The sequence below is a fragment of the Myotis nattereri genome, assembly GCF_964212035.1.
Source record: "Myotis nattereri genome assembly, chromosome: 5".
Classification (NCBI taxonomy): domain Eukaryota; kingdom Metazoa; phylum Chordata; class Mammalia; order Chiroptera; family Vespertilionidae; genus Myotis; species Myotis nattereri.
This window is the reverse complement of record NC_138080.1, coordinates 22,112,278-22,129,963: the sequence shown is the minus strand read 5'-3', so window position 1 is coordinate 22,129,963 and position 17,686 is coordinate 22,112,278. Positions and strand designations below refer to the sequence as shown.

Sequence of the window (17,686 nt, the reverse complement as noted above, 5' to 3'; positions counted from 1 at the left end):
AAGGAGGGACTTTGAGGAATGTAATCTGATTTTTTTTTAAATCAGGACTTCCCTGTAGAGTCATGATTGTGGGAGTATTAGTAACCCCATTTTCTAGGTTCAAATAACAAGTGTGATAGTTAAGTGAGTAAAGGCATACTGCTTAGAATAGTGCCCGACACACAATCCACGCTCAATTTCGTATTAACAAATGCTGCATACATGGGTGGGCACTATTTCACAATTCTCACGATAACCTGGGCTCCTATCTCCATCCAGGTGAGGAAACTGAAACAGAAAGATTAAGCGATTTGACTGAGTGACGCAAATGGCAGACCAGGGATTACAATGTACTGTGCTGTCTGATCACATGTGACTGTTGACCATTTGAAATGTGGCTGGTCTGAGCTGAAATGTCAATGTAAAATACACGTTTTCCAGGCTGAGTATGGAAAAAAGAATGTAAAACATTTCATTAGAAATGTTATAAAGTGTTGCCCTAGCTCAGTGGTCGGCAAAACTGTGGCTCGGAAACTGCGGCTCATGAGCCACATGCAGCTCTTTGGCCCCTTGGGTGTGGCTCTTCCACAAAATACTGACTTCTGCGCATGGGCCACGAAGTTTCAATCGCACTGTATGTGCGCGCCCGCACGTGGTATTTTGTGGAAGAGCTACACTCACGGGGCCAAAGAGCCACATGTGGCTCGCGAGCCGCAGTTTGCCAACCACGGCCCTAGCTGGTTCGGCTCAGTGGGTAGGGTCAGCCTGCGACTGAAGGGTCCAGGTTTGATTCCAATCAAGGGCATGGACCTCAGTTGCAGGCTCCTCCCTGACCTGGGCCCTGGTCTGGCTCCTGTAGGAGGCAACCAATCGATATGTTTCTCACTTTCTCTTTTTTCCCCCATACTGTCTTTCCCTCTCTTTTCCACTCTCTCTAAAAATCAACGGAAAAATATCCTCAGGTGAGGATTAAAAAATAAATAAAATAAATGTTATAAAGTGTTTATGTGACGAACGGACAGATCAGATTTGGTTAGTTCTTCAAATTAATTTCACCCATTTTGTTTTTAGCGTTGCTACTAGAAAATGTTAAATTGCATTTGTGCCTCACATTACGTATCTGTAGGCCAGCACTGACTCAGACCGCGCACTATTGCCCTGACATTGGTCTCCTCAAAGCATGGAGTAGGGGGCTGGATGGGATCTGGGGTGATTACAGTTTCTGATTCCATCCCTACCAGCTCCTCATAGAAACATGCGCAAATCACAGTACCCTCTGGGCCTCAGTTTCCACATCTGCGAAACGGGGATTATATCACTATCTACATCAGAAAGTTTGGGGAGGCCGAAACCGGTTTGGCTCAGTGAATAGAGCATCAGCCTGTGGACTGAAAGGTCCCAGGTTCGATTCCGGTCAAGGGCATGTACCTGGGTTGCAGGCATATCCCCAGTAGGAGATGTGCAGGAGGCAGCTGATCGATGTTTCTCTCTCATCGATGTTTCTAACTATCTCTCTCCCTTCCTCTCTGTAAAAAATCAATAAAATATATTTAAAAAAAAAAAAGAAAGAAAGTTTGGGGAGAATGAAATAACACACCTGAAGCACTTAACACTGGGCTGGGCACACGGGTGGGTGTCCAGGTAGCGGCTATAACTATAACCTGGACTATAACTGTTATTAGGTGGGTCCTTCTCCCCTCTTTAAATGGGGATGGTCCCTACCCCACCTCCCTTTGAAAATTTAAAAGTAGCCCTAGCTGGTTTGGCTCAGTGGCTAGAGCATCACCGGCCTGTGGACTGAAGGGTCTCGGGTTCGATTCCCATCAAGGGCACACACCCGGGTTGTGGGCTCCATCCCCAGTAGGGGGCATGCCAATCAATGATTCTCTCTCCTCCTTGATGTTTCTCTCCCTCTCCCTTCCTCTCTGGAATCAATAAAAAATAGATATATATTAAAAAAGTAAAAATTAAAAAAAATAAAAGTAGCTGATATCAGGAGAATGATTAGCTCTGGAGCCCCCCACCCACAGTTCTAGGGGGGCAGAGAGTCCCGGAAGGATGAGGGCTCCGAGGCCGAGAGGAGGGGGGAAGCCCAAGGTCACGCGGCCCGCAGCCCGCCCCGCTGCAGGTGGGGAGGGACGACACCTAAAACCACGCTGGGACTGTCCTTCAGGCCAACCGGTTTGACCGCTCCAGCCAGCAGACGCCACAAGTCCAGCCAGAGCGGAGGTACAGACTGACTGAGGGGAAAAAAGAAAGAAAGAAATAAAGAAAAAAAAGACTGAGTCCTTCCCACGCTTTGAGGTTCCATTGACACACTCAAGATGGCAACGCCCTGAGCCCCACAGCACGACCAGCCGCCTTCAAGATGGCGGCGCGCTCCGGCGCCGGTTCCGGTTCCGGTTCCGGTGCTTCCGGTGTCTCCGGCCCTGGAGCCGGGACACGCTTTGCGCTGCGCGCGGGGAGGAAGCATGGCGGATGGCCCGGTGGCCGAAGCGCTGCTGCGGCGGCTGGACGCGGCCGATGGCGGCCTGGACAGCGCGGAGCTGGCGGCCGAGCTGGGCGTGGAGCACCAGGCCGTGGTGGGCGCCGTGAAGAGCCTGCAGGCGCTGGGCGAGGTGAGCGGGCCTCGCGGGGGCACCGGGAGCGCCCTTACCCGGGGGAGCTGGTGCCTCCAGGCCGACGCCCTCGGACCCCGTTAGGGGGAACCTAAGCGAGCGGCTCCGGGGGCGCGGGCGGGAGTCCGGAACGAACAAGGGCCGGGCGCACCGCCGTCCTCATGCGGGAACCGTCCTCTAGGGGACAAGCAGCCTTGGGGCGGGGGTGACTGCGGCGGAGAAGACGGGGACTGCGATCGAAGCGGGGAGGTGCTCTCGGACCAGAGTGCGGGGAGGCGCAGGGAACGCAGGGCCAGCAGCTGGCCCAGCTGGGGGTCGGGGAGAGCACCCAGAGGACGCGGCCGCGGAGGAGGAAAGCCGTGGCACTTAGGGGGTCAGAGGGGGGAGAGGGAGGTGAGAGAGGCCGCAGAGCCAGAATTTGCAAGGTCCTGTAGGGCCCTCACAGGGTACTGGGGAGCCATAGCAGGAGCTGGAGCGAGTCCGAAGTGTGTGTGTGTGGCCCGCATCACTCCTGGGAAGGACTGGCAGGGGCAGGATGAGGGGATGGGGGCAGAGGCTGGCACATCCCCAAACGAGAGGGCCTGGTGTCTGGCTGGGGAGGCAGCTGGAATGAAGAGGTGTCTTGCGATTCGGATAAGTGAAGGGTAATGGAGCCCCAGGAGGAGGATGCTGCGGGGCCCGTGGGCCCCCCAGGGGGCTGGATCCGGGAGGGGGGGGACGTAAAGAGAGGTCTGGGCTGTTCATGCATCAAACTTAGGTTCTGTGCCCCACGCTGGTCTCAGCCTTATTTACCGTTCAGTCCTTGCCATAATCACAGGGTGATGGTGCGTTATTATCCCCACTTTGCAGACGTGACCACTCCTGAGTACTGAACAGTGACTTGAGCAGTGTCACTAGGAGGGACAGGCAAATCTGTATTTGAAAGTAGGTGGTGTTAACGTAGAAAACAAACAAACATTGCAACCTGTAGAGAATTTCTGTGAGTTTATTTGAGCCAAACTGTTGACATATGCCGGGAAGCAGAACCTCAACGAACTGAGATAATGATCCGGAGAATGGCGGGTTACAGTCACAGGAAAGGGACGTAGGTGGGTTACACGAAATCCACTGGTGATTGATTATAGGAGAAAAAGTGAAACGATGGACATATGCTTCCTTTACATAGATCAGCGGTTCTCAACCTGTGGGCCGTGACCCCTTTGGGGATCGAACGACCCTTTCACAGGGGTCGCCTAAGACCATCGGAAAACACATATATAATTATATATTGTTTTTGTGATTAATCACTATGCTTTAATTATGTTCAATTTGTAACAATGAAATTGGGGGTCACCACAACATGAGGAACTGTATTAAAGGGTCGCGGATTGAGAACCACTGACAGAGACAGATACGGGATAGTTTAACATAATTAACAGTTGAAGATTAACTTGATAACAGTAACAATGAGGGAATGTCCTGGTGCCATTTGTTGTGCCCTGAGGGGTCCGGAAAAAAGGGAAGTTACCCAGACATTTCACTGATATGTTATCTTAGAGGCAAAAAGACAAATGGGCTCATTAAAGATCTAAGTTGATCTTTGTCAGGGAAAAAAATACTGGCTTAGGACCTGACTACCCACTATAATCTGTTTATAGTTACGTATTTAATTTTCACACCACCTTTCCTGGTTATTTTAGGTCTCTGAGTTTGCAAGACTGCCAATGCAGGCTTCCCCTGCGCTTGTCAGGTTAGCCTGTGGCCCCTTTCGTCCACAGTGCTCAGGCTGCAGAGGCCAAGGTTGTCAGTTCCGAGAAGGGATTGAAGCTATGTATGGCGTGTGGGGTGATAGTGTCATGACTGGTGTGAAATTGACAATCCCTCTGAGGTTAGAGCCCACCACACCTTGCTCTCATGGATAAGAAAACTTGTTCCGGGAGGTTGAGCACCTTTCCCAAGGTCACAGCAAGTGAAGAGCAGGGCTGGGAATTAGAATAAAGGAGGAACTTGACACTTTAGTCGTTGAGATGCAAATGTGGAGGCAAATCAGTTTATGTGAGTTCTTTAAAATCTTCCCAAGTTGCCAAAACCGGTTTGGCTCAGTGGAGCATCGGCCTGCGGACTGAGAGGTCCCGGGTTCGATTCCGGTCAGGGGCGTGTGCCTTGGTTGCGGGCACATCCCCAGTGGGAGGTGTGCAGAAGGCGGCTGATCGATGTTTCTCTCTCATCGATGTTTCTAGCTCTCTATCTCTCTCCCTTTCTCTCTGTAAAAAATCAATAAAATATATTTAAAAAAAAAAATCTTCCCAAGTTAAAAAAATATATTTTTCTTGCCAGCTTCAAAAGTGACAGAATTTGTCCTCTGCCGGGTAACACCCTTAGTCCTTTACCTCACCCTGGGAGGTATGAACCGTATTCTTGTTGTCCCTGTGTCATAGGAGGGAAACTGAGGCTCAGCAAGAGTAAATCACTTGGCTGGGAAGTGGTGCAACTGCGATGTGAAGCCAGCTTTAGGGGATGTGCTTTGATCTTGGCTTCAGTGCTGCGGCAAGGGGGTGCCCAGCTCTGAACCTTGTCCCTGCCTGTGCCTCCTTTCTCCTGCAGATCATCGAGGCTGAGCTACGCTCCACCAAGCACTGGGAGCTGACTGCCGAGGGCCAGGAGATTGACCGGGAGGGCAGCCATGAGGCCCGGGTGTTTCATAGTGTCCCTCCAGAGGGCCTGGCCCAGAGTGAGCTCATGGTAGGGTCCAGGGAGGGGGTGGGAGGGCCTCGGGAGGTGATGGGGTGAAGGTGGCCCTTGTGTCCCCCTCACTCTAGCCTTACTCCCTCAGCGACTGCCCAGTGGCAAGGTGGGCTTCAGCAAGGCCATGTCCAACAAGTGGATCCGTGTGGACAAGAGTGCTGCTGATGGGCCCCGGGTGTTCCGAGTGGTGAGTCCCAATGGGCAGGCAGGTCGGCCTCTGGCCCTCACAGCCCTTCATAACCATCGTCCCATCGTCGTGGCAGGTGGACAGCGTGGAGGATGAGGTGCAACGGCGGCTCCAGCTTGTCCGGGGCGGACAGGCTGAGAAGCTGGGCGAGAAAGAAAGGAGTGAACTCAAGAAGAGGAAGCTGCTGACTGAAGTGTGAGTGGCTGCTACCATCAGTCTCAGACCCATGTCACCTGTGTGGCCTGGAGTGGGAGAAGGGAAGGGAGAGCTGTTCTGGACACACTGGACCGAGGTTCTGTAAGTCCCGCCCAGCCCCTCTCCACACTGTGGTTGTGCAGCACACAGGCCAGGTTCATGCCACCAGGTTCAGGGCTATGGCACATGCTATGCCTCTGCCAAGAATGATCTTCAAGGCACGTTCCAGCATCCAGGCTCTGTTCATGTGTCACCTTATAGGGGCCACCTTTTCTCCCTGCGATTTCCACAAAAGCCACTCACCTAGCCTGTCTCTTTTTCCCTGCGTATTTCTTTCACAGTCCTAAACCCTGCCTGAAGTTAATTGAATGCTGGGACCTGGACAGCTGGGTTCTCTGCTCTCCCAGGACTGCATCCCCTTTGAGCAGACACTGAATGGAGGTGGACTGCCCGGTGCAAGTCCTGGCTCTGCCTTTGTAACTCTGACCTTGGCCGGGTCACCTGATCTTTCTAGGACTCAAGTTATTTTTATCTGTAAAATGGCCCCTTTTCACAAGATTGTGAGGTGACTTCAATGGAACAGAGCTGGCATAGGATAACGTTATTAACCTAAACTTCACCTATTATCATCACTCCCAGCTGTATGCTTAGTGCCTTGGGCTCTGGCACACAGTGTGTTCCCAATAAGTGTTTGTTGAATGAATAAGTGAATGAACTCAGGACGTAGGTCGGGGCCAAATGAAAGGATTTTTAGGTGACAGTAAATATCAGGAAGAAAATAAAGCAGAGTGACTTGGGTGGTGTTGGGTCAGCATCGTATGGGAGATCAATGGAAGCCTCTTAGAGAACTTGACAGTGGTTTCATATCCCCTTCCCTCCTCTGGCCATAGGACCTTGAAGACCTACTGGGTAAGCAAAGGCAGTGCCTTCAGTACCAGCATCTCCAAGCAGGAAGCAGAGCTGAGCGCAGAGATGATCTCCAGGTAGGGGCATCCCCAGGGTCAGGGGTCAGCGGGATGTAGGGGTGGGCAGTCCACACCAGGCCCATGTATCCTGCATCCCCACCCACAGTGGCTCCTGGCGGGACCGGCCCTTCAAGTCCTACAATTTCTCAGCCCATGGCATCCTCCCAGACAGTGGCCACTTGCACCCCCTGCTGAAAGTTCGCACCCAGTTCCGGCAGATCTTCCTGGAGATGGGGTGAGCAAGGGGCCAGAGGTAGGGCCGGGCCAGCCACCTCAGGGCAAGGTAGTCAGGCCACATCTCCCACCAGGTTCACCGAGATGCCGACCGACAACTTCATCGAAAGCTCCTTCTGGAACTTTGATGCACTCTTCCAGCCCCAGCAGCACCCAGCACGAGACCAGCATGACACCTTCTTCCTGAAAGGTGAATGGGCCCTGACTTTTTCTCCCATTGAGATGGGAGCTATGGAAGTTTCTGGGCAGAGAGGGATGTGACTGGCTCGGGTGTTCCCAGATGCCCTCTGGCTGCGATGACAGGTGAGGGCGGAAGCTGCAGCTGCCACTGCCTGTCCTGTGTACGGTGGCTGCTTGAGAAATGCTTCTTGACTGACCAGACCGTGCTCTGTCCTTCCCAGATCCAGCCGAGGCCCTTCAGCTCCCTACGGACTACGTCCATCGGGTCAAGCGGGTCCACTCCCACGGTGGCTACGGCTCACAGGGGTGAGGCAGGACTGGGACTTTGGGGTGTTGGGGGAAAGGAAGTTGGGAGCCTGAGAGCATCACCATGGACTTCGGATTTCCTCCTGAAGGTACAAGTACAATTGGAAGCTGGACGAGGCCCGGAAAAATCTGCTGCGTACACACACCACGGCAGCCAGTGCTCGTGCCCTCTACCGCCTGGCCCAGAAGGTGCAGCTGGGCCTGGGCAGTGTGGGGACAGAGAGGGGACTGTCAGGCTGACCTTCTGACGCGTGACTTGGCCTGCCTGTCATCTCCAGAAACCCTTTACACCAGCCAAGTACTTCTCCATCGACCGTGTGTTCCGGAATGAGACCCTGGATGCCACTCACCTGGCCGAGTTCCACCAGATCGAGGGTGTTGTGGCTGACCATGGCCTCACCTTGGGCCACCTCATGGGCGTCCTTCGGGAGTTTTTCACTAAGCTGGGTGAGCGGGCAGACCAGGGCAGGTGGTGGTGGTGGGGCCGCAGGAGGATGTCTGGGTCACCAGCCTTGTCTTCCAACCAGGTATCACCCAGTTGCGCTTTAAGCCAGCCTACAACCCCTACACCGAACCCAGCATGGAGGTGTTCAGCTACCACCAAGGTCAGAGTGGGACCTGGTGCTGTGGTAGGGAGGGAGGGAGGGAGGTCTGAGGCTTCCCCCTCTTAGCCCCGGTCCCCTCACTGCCAAGCCCATATCCTGCCTCCCAAGCTCACTGCCAGGCCCAACATCACCCACATGAGTTGCCCCTCCTTCTCCTGCCCTCACAGGTTTGAAGAAGTGGGTGGAGGTCGGGAACTCTGGGCTCTTCCGCCCCGAAATGCTGCTGCCCATGGGGCTCCCTGAGAATGTGTCCGTCATTGCCTGGGGCCTCTCCTTGGAGCGGTGAGTGCCCAAACCACTTAGCACACGTTTGGCTGCTTTGTTTAGGGGACTTCCCAGGCATGGAGTCCTGTAGATCTTCAGCACCATTCATTCGTTCATTGACAAACTTTATTTTTTTTATTTTTTTAAAAATATATTTTATTGATTTTTTACAGAGAGGAAGGGAGAGAGATAGAGAGTTAGAAACATCGATGAGAGAGAAACATCGATCAGCTGCCTCCTGCACATCTCCTACTGGGGATATGCCCACAACCCAGGTACATGCCCTTGACCAGAATCGAACCTGGGACCCCTCAGTCCGCAGGCCGATGCTCTATCCACTGAGCCAAACCGGTTTCAACTCATTGACAAACTTTAATGAGCACCTGCTGTGGGCTCTGTTCTGTCCTGTGAATAAATAGCACACACCCCTGCTTCTGTGAAGTTGAGGTCCTAGTGGAGTGAGAAGAATGACAAATAAGTACATTTAATAAATAATGCCTAGAGTGGGCCTGAGTACAGTAACTGCTAGAGAGAAAGCCTAGCAGGAAGGGCTCACAGAGGAGGTGGCTTCTAGCAGACTGGTGGTGGATGACCTGGGAGGATATCTGGGGAGGGGAGTTCCAGGCAGAGGGAATTGCCAGTGCAGAGGCCATGAGGCTGGAGTGTGCCTGCTGTGTTTGGAGGCCTGTGTGGTTGGAGTGAGAAAGTGAGGGGTAGAGAAGTGGGTGATAGGGCAGATTGTGCAGGGCCTTATGGGCTATGGGAGGACTTGGGCTTCTATTCTGAGGAAGGTGAGTGCCCTCAGAGAGGTTCTGCTCAGAGGAGAACAGGACCTGACCTAGTGTTAAAGCATGTCCCCTCTTTCCCTCAAGCCCAACGATGATCAAGTACAACATCAACAATATCCGTGAGCTGGTAGGCCACAAGGTGAACCTGCAGATGGTGTACGACAGCCCCTTATGCCGCCTGGATGCCGAACAGGGGTCCCCACAGACACAGGAGACAACATGACATGGACTGCCCTAGACAGGCCACCCTCCTGAGCTCCTGCTGCCCAGCCCTTTGTATCCCTGGCCAGTGGACCCCTTTGTATTTATGAAGCCTCTGTGAGGCTATCTCCCTGTTCCTGGTATCTCCTCTTCCCCACCCGCCCCAGGGTTCCAGGGGCAGGGGAGCAGGTAACCCATTTGTTCTGATGGGTGGGCCCTAGGGAGCCCTGCAGGTGGCTGCTGGCTAATAAAGTGGGCAGTTACTTTTATCTGGTGCCTTTCCTTAGGCGGGGTGGGGTCCTGTTGGCTCTCCCAGCTCAGAGTGCGGCTTGATGGGAGGAAACTTGTGTGCTAGTGTGAGGGGTGTTGTATTGGGGCCTCAGAGCCTCCTGGTCAGCTTCAGCCAGTCCTCCCTGGAAAAGATGAGCTTTTTCTTTTTTTTAAAATATATTTTATTGATTTTTTACAGAGAGGAAGGGAGAGAGATAGAGAGTTAGAAACATCGATGAGAGAGAAACATCGATCAGCTGCCTCCTGCACACCCCCCACTGGGGATGTGCCCGCAACCCAGGTACATGCCCTTGACCGGAATCGAACCTGGGACCCTTCAGTCTGCAGGCCGACGCTCTATCCACTGAGCCAAACCGGTTTCGGCAGATGAGCTTTTTCGAGTACTTACTGATCACTTACTGGTGCCAGGCCTTCTTCCAGGTGAATGAAACGGACCCCTTATCCCTTGGGACAGACATTTGGGAGGGCAAGCAAGCTAAGCTTTTAAAAGGTGCCCCACCTCCCTTACTTTTAAAGACTTTTTTTTTTTAAGAATAGTTTATTGACTTTTAGAAAGAAAAACATCGATGCAAGAGTGCAGCATCCATCAGCACACCCCAACTTGGGATTGAGCCTGCAACCTGGGCACGTGCCATTGACCAGGAATTAACCTGGCATCTTCCTGGTGCATGGGCCAATGTCCAACCAACTGAGCCACGTTGGTTGGGGCTTAAAGACTTTTTTTAGACCAATTTTAGGTTCATAGCAAAATTGAGTGGAAGGTAAAAGATTTCCCATGTACCTCCTGCCCCCACACCTACACAGCCTCCCTCACTGTCAACACCTCCACTGGAGTGGTGCTTTTGTTAACACTAATGAACCTACATTGACACATCATGTGAACAACGGTACATTCTGTGTTGTACATTCTATGGACAAGTGGATGATGACATGTATCCATCATTATGGTATTTTCACTATCCTGAAAGTTGTCTGCGCTCCCCATCTGTTCATCCCTCCAGCACTGCCCTCTCCCCCACAAAAGAAACCCTGCTTCTTTTAAATTCTCCTAAGAACGTCAAATGAGCCTAAAATAGATGAATAGGTTACAGCTTTGTGAGCCCATTGACCAGTGTTTGAGATCTCACACTTCAGCTTCCTCTGTATGTTTCTGTAGAAAATTTTAAAAGCAAATTTAAAGGTGGACAAGCTCTGGCCAGGTAATTCCATTGGTTAGAGTATCTTTCCAAACCACCAAGGTTGCACGTTCCGTCTCCGGTCAGGATCAACCAATGAATGCATAAGTAAGTGGAGCAACAAACCCATGTCTCTCTCCCCCTTCCTCTCTAAAATCAATTAATAAAGTGTGGACAGTTTCTTGGGTGACCACAAGCCCACTGGCACACCCAGTGAAATTGACAAGTCAGCTGAGGCCATGAACATCACTGGTCCCAGGACCCCGTGGGTACCAATCTCCCAAGGGCTCCTCAATCAAATCTTATCCTCTATTTCAAATAATTTAGTCATACAGAAAAAATACTAATTCATGCAATAAATCCATACTTCCTACATGCCAGCACTGTTCATGAGCCTTGGCAGTAGGCAAGTAGACTCAGGCCCCTGCCCTTGGGAGCCGACATGGTGGGCGGGTGTGCTGGAGACATGATAAATCAGGCATAATTCACTCAGGAGTCACCCCACCCCACCCCTGCTTTGGTCAAATCTGAACATTGACTATAGTGTTTGCTTTGGAACTTTCAGCTTTTAGACCTGTGTGACCCATGGTTTGAAGACCTTATGGGCTTGTCTTAGTCCCGTGGTCGGCATACTGCGGCTCGCAAGCCACATGCGGCTCTTTGGTCCCTTGAGTGTGGCTCTTCCTAAGCCTCAGGAGTACCCTAATTAAGTTAATAACAATGTACCTACCTATGTAGTTTAAGTTTAAAAAATTTGGCTCTCAAAAGAAATTTCAATTGTACTGTTGATATTTGGCTCTGTTGACTAATGAGTTTGCCGACCACTGGGCTAGACAGTCTCTTCCATCCCCACCCTGCTGAGGTTATTATTCACTCCTGAATTCGATGTTTATCATTCTCACATATTTAAACATTTTTTACTACTTGTATATATTACATTCCAAGACATGGCTTATTTCTGCATGTTTTTGAAAGGCATACAAATGATGGTGCACCATAAAAATCCTCCTGCACCTTGTGTGTGGCTTTTGTTTGAGTTCCAAGTGTTGGTGTTTGTGTGTGTGCTTAACAGCAAGCCTTTGAGATTTTTCTCAGTAGATAGTCCTTCCAATTTTCAAATCTAATGGTGTAGGAAGATGTATTTTGTTTAACTTGTAGCTTTGCCACAAAATATTGTTAGCTATTGTTTATTAAACTCTTGGTATGTTCCAGAAGTTTTATCCCTGAAACCCCTGCAATAGCAGATTTTTTTTTAAATTTATATTTTATTGATTTTTCACAGAGAGGAAGGGAGAGAGATAGAGAGTTAAAAACATCGATGAGAGAGAAACATCGATCAGCTGCCTCCTGCACATCCCCCACTGGGGATGTGCCCGCAACCCAGGCACATGCCCTTGACCGGAATCGAACCTGGGACCCTTTAGTCCGCAGGCCGACGCTCTATCCACTGAGCCAAACCGGTTTCGGCACAATAGCAGATATTTTAGATTGTATCACCTTGGGATTTGAGAGTGAGTAGCAGTTTTATGATCATCATCATGGGTAAGAGATCGAACCCAGATTCAAATCCATGTTTTCCAGAATGTAGGTGTCAAGATGAGTGCCCTTGCCCGGCCGGCGTGGCTCAGTGGTTGAGCGTCAACCTATGAACCAGGAGGTCACGGTTCGACTCCAGGTCAGGGCACACGCCTGGGTGTGGGCTTGATCCCCAGTTGGGGGCGTGCAGGGGGCGGCCGATCAGTGATTCTCTCATCATTGATGTTTCTATCCTACCTTCCTCTCTGAAATCAATAAAAATATATTTTTTTTAAAAAAAGGTGTGTGCTCAGTGTGTGGCTCGGGACAGCCTCCCGTGGGAGGGCTGAGCAATATGGAGGGTTCCCCCTGCCTCCACGTGGACGCTGTGACAGGTGTCCCAGGGAGGCCGCACCTCCTTCCCAGTCAGCTGGCACAAAATCCCAACCCTTCACCTCGCCCCCCAGCTCCTCCCTCTGCTCAACCACAGCCCCCCAACCCGGCTTCCTCCCCAACAGGCGTGTGGCTCTTCACACTGAGCTTGGTCCCCCAGGGCTGTGCGTACCGCTGTCCAGATCTGCCCCCTTTCCTCTGGGCTTATTATTGAAAGAGTTCTTTGTAGATGCCAGTACAAGTTCTTAGACATATTGCAAATATTTCCTCCCAGTCTGTGGCTCCTCAGTGCCAACAATAATATTGTTACTACTAAGGCGTTATTGGTATTACTATTAAATGACGGATTCGTGCACGCGTGGGTTCCCTCAGCCTGGCCTGTGCCCTCTTGCCATCCGGGACCCCTGGCCCCCCAATTCCGGGGGATGTAGCGGTGGTGCCGCAGCGGCCTGGGAGGAGGTCGCTCCCCTCATCCTGGCCCCACCGCGCCTGACACCACCCCACCCGCTGCTGCTGCCTTTAGTTGCCATGGAGGCGAGAGAGGCTCCCGCAGCTGCGCCAGCCCTGAGGCGGCTTCTGGCCGCGCAGCGCTCCCGCTCCCGCTGTGGGAGCGCACTAACCACCGGGGCAGCTCCTGCGCTGAGCGTCTGCCCCCTGGTGGTCAGTGCGCATCATAGAGACTGGTCGTTCTGGTCATTCTTGTCGACCAGCCCTAATGGTCGCTTAGGCTTATATATGTACAGATATGGGTCCCACTCTGTAAGGGCCAGGCCCACCCTGCTTTCAAGGAGCTTCTGGTTCTGGAGCGCACAGGTCACTGATTCAAGGTGGTAACTGAATGAACATTCTTATTAGAGGCGACAAGTCAAAATCAGGGAACAACAAAGGTCAGAATTCGTTATTGAGCAGCCCTGGCCCGTGTGGCTCGGTTGGTTGGAGCGTCCTCCCGTTTACCAAGGGCTCCATCCCGGGTCAGGGCACATACCCAGGGTGCAGGTTCCAGAGGCAACCCATGGATGTTTCTCTCTCTCTCTCTCTCTCTCTCTCTCTCTCTCTCTCTCTCTCTCTCTCAGATCAATAAAATATAATTTTAAAAAAATTTTATTGAAACGATCCCTTGACCCACGTTGGATCCAGAACCTCCAAAGCGCGCATGCGCGCGCAGAGACCACCACCTCACAAGCTTTCAGCAGAGCCCGCTGCGCGCGCAGCCCCAACACAGCCCAACGGTCATTAACGGTCGACCCCTCCCCGTTGCGCGCGCACATCTCCAGATAGAATAGAGGCCGGGAGCGCGCGCCCCAGCAGATCCGCGGCCCGGCGCGTGCGCAGAGGGCGCGTGCGAGAAGGCGGGAAAAGACAAGATGCAACGACAGGGAGTACGCGACGCTTGTTTTCCGCTCGCGGGCGGCGGGAGGATGGGCTGGAGACGGCGATCTCGGGCTTCCGCGCGGAACATGGGGGGGTCACCCTCGCCCCGCCGGCCCGGATTTCCTGACTCACTGACCGGGGCCTGACTGACAGACGAACAGTCTGACTGACGCTCTGACAGCGGGGCCTGAAGGACAGACTTCCACGCATGGCGCGTGGCGGAAGCAGTTTAGAGACGGGCTCAGACGCCCATGTGCCGCACCCGTCTCTTCCTTGTTTTCTCCTCCCTCCTCTCCCTCCTCGAAGGACTCGGCTCAACGCGAATACCAGTTAGGAGCCCCGCACCCCAGAGCACCGTTTTCCCCCCTCACTCCCCGCCTCACCGGGCCTGCCCGGGCTCAGCCGTCTCTCCTGCGGGTCCCCCCTATGTCGGCCACAGGGGCGGGAGGAGGGTCTGGCCACTCGTCGCCTTCCCGCCTCCGGCCTCTCAAGCGCTGACTGTGCCCGCAGGTGGACATGCCCCACGCGGAATGTAAGGACCAGGAGCCGCCGCCGCTGGGGGAGAGCGCGGAGCTGCAGGCCCAGGAGAGCCACGGGAAGGAAGCTGGCTGGGGGCCGGCGAGGTGAGGAGGCCCCGGCCCACGGGTCCAAGCAGCCCCACGGGTCCAAGCAGCCCCGGGGCCCGCTTCACCCCTGTCTTTCCCCGGACCCCACCGTGCGGGCTCTGGGCGCCTCTGACCCGCGCGCTCATGGAGCGTCTCCCATGGGCCTGGCGCCGTGCTAAGTGCTGGGGACACGGCGGTGAGCTGACGCTCTCTAGAGGGGGAGACAGACTGTAAGCTCGGGATACATGGTAGTCATGTGAAAACAGGGAGGAAATGACAGGTGGCTCGTTTGGATGAGGAGAGGGTCAGGGAGGGCTTCCTGGAGGAGGTGACGGGAGGGCTTCCTGGAGGAGGTGACGGGTGGGCTTCCTGGAGGAGGTGACGGGAGGGCGGTGGGGCCGGGAAGGAGGGCTGCGCTGGGCCGTGTGAGGGGAGACGGACTCGGGCAGGTAACGGGGCCTGGGTGTGATTGCCCAGGAGGAGATTTGGGACCGAGGAGGGAGGGAATGACTCTACCAGGTGGGGCTGTTAAGGTTGTGCTGGAACACAGCCATGCGTGTCTGCGGACGCTTCCGCAGCGCTGAGCTGTTGCAACTGGGACTCGAAGGGCAGGGAGCTAAGAAGACTACTGTCTGGGCCTTTACGGAAGTTTGCCGTCCTCTGGACTGAAGTATTAACGGTCCCCTGGCTCCGGGTAGCGAACAGACTGGTAGGGCGAGAGTGGAAGCTGCGAGACCCGTGAGGAGGTATTTGGAATAATCTAGGTCCTAGAATCTAGGAGCAAGATGGCTCTGACTTGAATCTACCGAGGTGATGAAGGTGGTCAGATTCTGGATATTTTTAAGAAGTTAGAACTGGCCCCAGCTGGTTCAGCTCAGTGGATAGAGCCTCGGCCTGTGGACTGAAGGGTCCCGGTTCGATTCTGGTCAAGGGCACATGTGGGTTGTGGGCTCCATCTCCAGTAGGGGGCGCGTAGGAGACAGCCAGTCAATGATTCTCATCATTGATGTTTGTATCCCTCTCCCTTTCTCTCTGAAATCAATAAAAATATATTTTTAAAAAAGAACTGAAAGAAAATGCTAATGGATTAGATGTTGGAGTAAAAGAAAGAGCAGTGTCAGTGATGGCAAAAAAAAAAGTTTTATCTTGCACATTATTTATTTAATTTTTTAAAAATCCTCACCCAAGGATATTTTTTCCATTGGTTTTTAGACAAGGTCGAAGAGAGGGATGGAGGGGGGCGGTGGATAGAATGAGAAAGAGAGAGAAATTTTGATATGAGAGAGAGACATTGGTTGGTTGCCTCCCACACTCACCCCAATCGGGACAGGGATCGAACCTGCAACCAAGGTATGTTATGTGCCCTTGACCAGGAATGGACCCTTCAGTGCATTGGCCAATCCTCTAACCACTGAGAACACTGGCCAGGGCATCTTGCACATTTATTTTTGTTTATTTTTTAAATATATTTTTATTGATTTCAGAGGGGAAAGGAGAGGGAGAAAAAGATAAACATCAATGATGATAGAATCATCGATCAGCTGCCTCCTGCATGCCCCCTACTGGGGGTCAACCCACACATGTGCCCTTGACCAGAATCGAACCCGGGACCCTTCAGTCCACAGGCCAACACTCTATCCACTGAGCCAAACCAGCTAGGGCTCAAATATTTATTGAGGGTTGACTTTGGCCAGACCAGAATAGGGTTATACAAATCAGAACAAATCAGAATCCCTGCTCTCTTGGAGCTAACTTTCACTTAGTAATATGTATGTGCTTAACTTTCCTCCATGTATTTTCATTTCTTTTAAAGAAAACAAATTTTAGTCCGGCCTGCATGGCTCAATGGTTGAGTATCGACCTATGAACCAGGAGATCACAGTTCAATTCCTGGTCAGGGCACATGCCTGGGTTGCAGGCTCACTCTCCGGTATGGGACGTGCAGGAGGCAACCCATCCATGATACTCTCTCATCACTGATGTTTCTATATCTCTCTTCTTCCTTTCTCTGTGAAGTCAATTAAAAATATATTTTTTAAAAGAAAGAAAAAATATTTAATTGATTTTAGAAGAGAGAAAGAGAGAGAAACAAAAAACTTTGATTTGTTATTTCACTTATTTATGCATTTGTTCGTTGCTTCTTGTATGTGCCCTGACCAGGGATTGAACTTGCAACCTTGGCATATCAGACAATGCTCTAACCAACTGATCTACCTGACCAGGGCTCATTTTTTTCCTTTTTATAAATGTTTTTATTGATTTTTCTAGAGTGAGAGAGAAACATCAATCAGTTGCCTCCCTCTCTTGCCCCGACTAGGGACTGATCTGGCAACCTGGGCATGTGCCTTAACCAGTAATCAAACTGGTGACTCTTTTGTGCACAGGGGGACACTCAACCAACTGAGCCAAATCGGCCAGGCTGGGCTCATTTTTTTAAAATTTATTTAATATTTTTATTGATTTTGAGAGAGAGAGGAAGGGAGAGAGAAAGAAATATCGATTGGTTGCCTCTTGAAGGGATCGAGCCCTGGTATGTGCCCTGATCAGGAATGGAACCAGTAACGTTTTTGGTGCACAGGACAACACCCAACTAACTGAGCCACACTGGCCAGGACATTTTTTGGTGTATAGGGCACACTCCAATGAGCCAGGCTCATTTTTTTGTTAATCCTCACCCAAGGATATTTTTCCATTTATATATTTTTTAATGTTTTTTTTTTAGAGAGAGAGAGAGAGAAACATTGATGTGAGAGAGACACATTGGTTGGTTGCCTCCTGCACACGCCCCGACCAGGGCCAGGGATTGAGCCAGCAACCTAGGTACATGCTGTGCCCTTGACCAGAGTCAAACCTGGGACTCTTCAGTCCTCAAGCCAACGCTTTATCCACGAAGCCAAACTGGCTAGGGCAGGGCTCGTTTTTGTTTAATATATATTTTTATTGATTTCAGAGAGGAAGAGAGAGGGAGAGAGAGATAGAAACATCAATGATGAGAGAGAATCATTGATCGGCCGCCTCCTACTGGGGATCAAGCTCACAACATGTGCCCTTGACCCGCATCCGGAATCGAACCTCGGACCCTTCAGTCCC

At 52.0% G+C, this 17,686-nt stretch overlaps 2 protein-coding genes across 3 annotated transcripts in view; both read left to right on the top strand.

The window, feature by feature from the left end:
* The first annotated feature begins 2,323 nt into the window (after positions 1 to 2,323).
* FARSA (phenylalanyl-tRNA synthetase subunit alpha) lies at positions 2,324 to 9,515 on the top strand. Of its 2 annotated transcripts, XM_081091154.1 has the most exons (13): positions 2,324 to 2,597; positions 5,181 to 5,318; positions 5,410 to 5,508; positions 5,585 to 5,703; positions 6,594 to 6,686; positions 6,775 to 6,903; positions 6,977 to 7,092; positions 7,304 to 7,388; positions 7,478 to 7,577; positions 7,667 to 7,835; positions 7,916 to 7,993; positions 8,161 to 8,275; positions 9,130 to 9,515. In XM_081091154.1, exons 1-13 carry the CDS (start codon positions 2,451 to 2,453, stop codon positions 9,266 to 9,268), a joined length of 1,527 nt encoding a protein of 508 aa, XP_080947280.1. In that variant the 5' UTR covers positions 2,324 to 2,450; the 3' UTR covers positions 9,269 to 9,515. The 2 variants fall into 2 exon arrangements, with proteins under 2 accessions (XP_080947280.1, XP_080947281.1); XM_081091155.1 differs by lacking the exon at positions 8,161 to 8,275.
* A 388-nt stretch (positions 9,516 to 9,903) lies between these two features.
* SYCE2 (synaptonemal complex central element protein 2) overlaps positions 9,904 to 17,686 on the top strand; it is a gene marked incomplete at both ends in the record, with an annotated part of 21,872 nt that continues 14,089 nt past the window's right edge. The window contains 2 exons of the mRNA XM_081091348.1: positions 9,904 to 9,957; positions 14,502 to 14,614. Coding sequence (XP_080947474.1) covers positions 9,904 to 9,957; positions 14,502 to 14,614 — 167 coding nt within the window. The remainder of the gene's footprint in view (positions 9,958 to 14,501; positions 14,615 to 17,686) is intronic.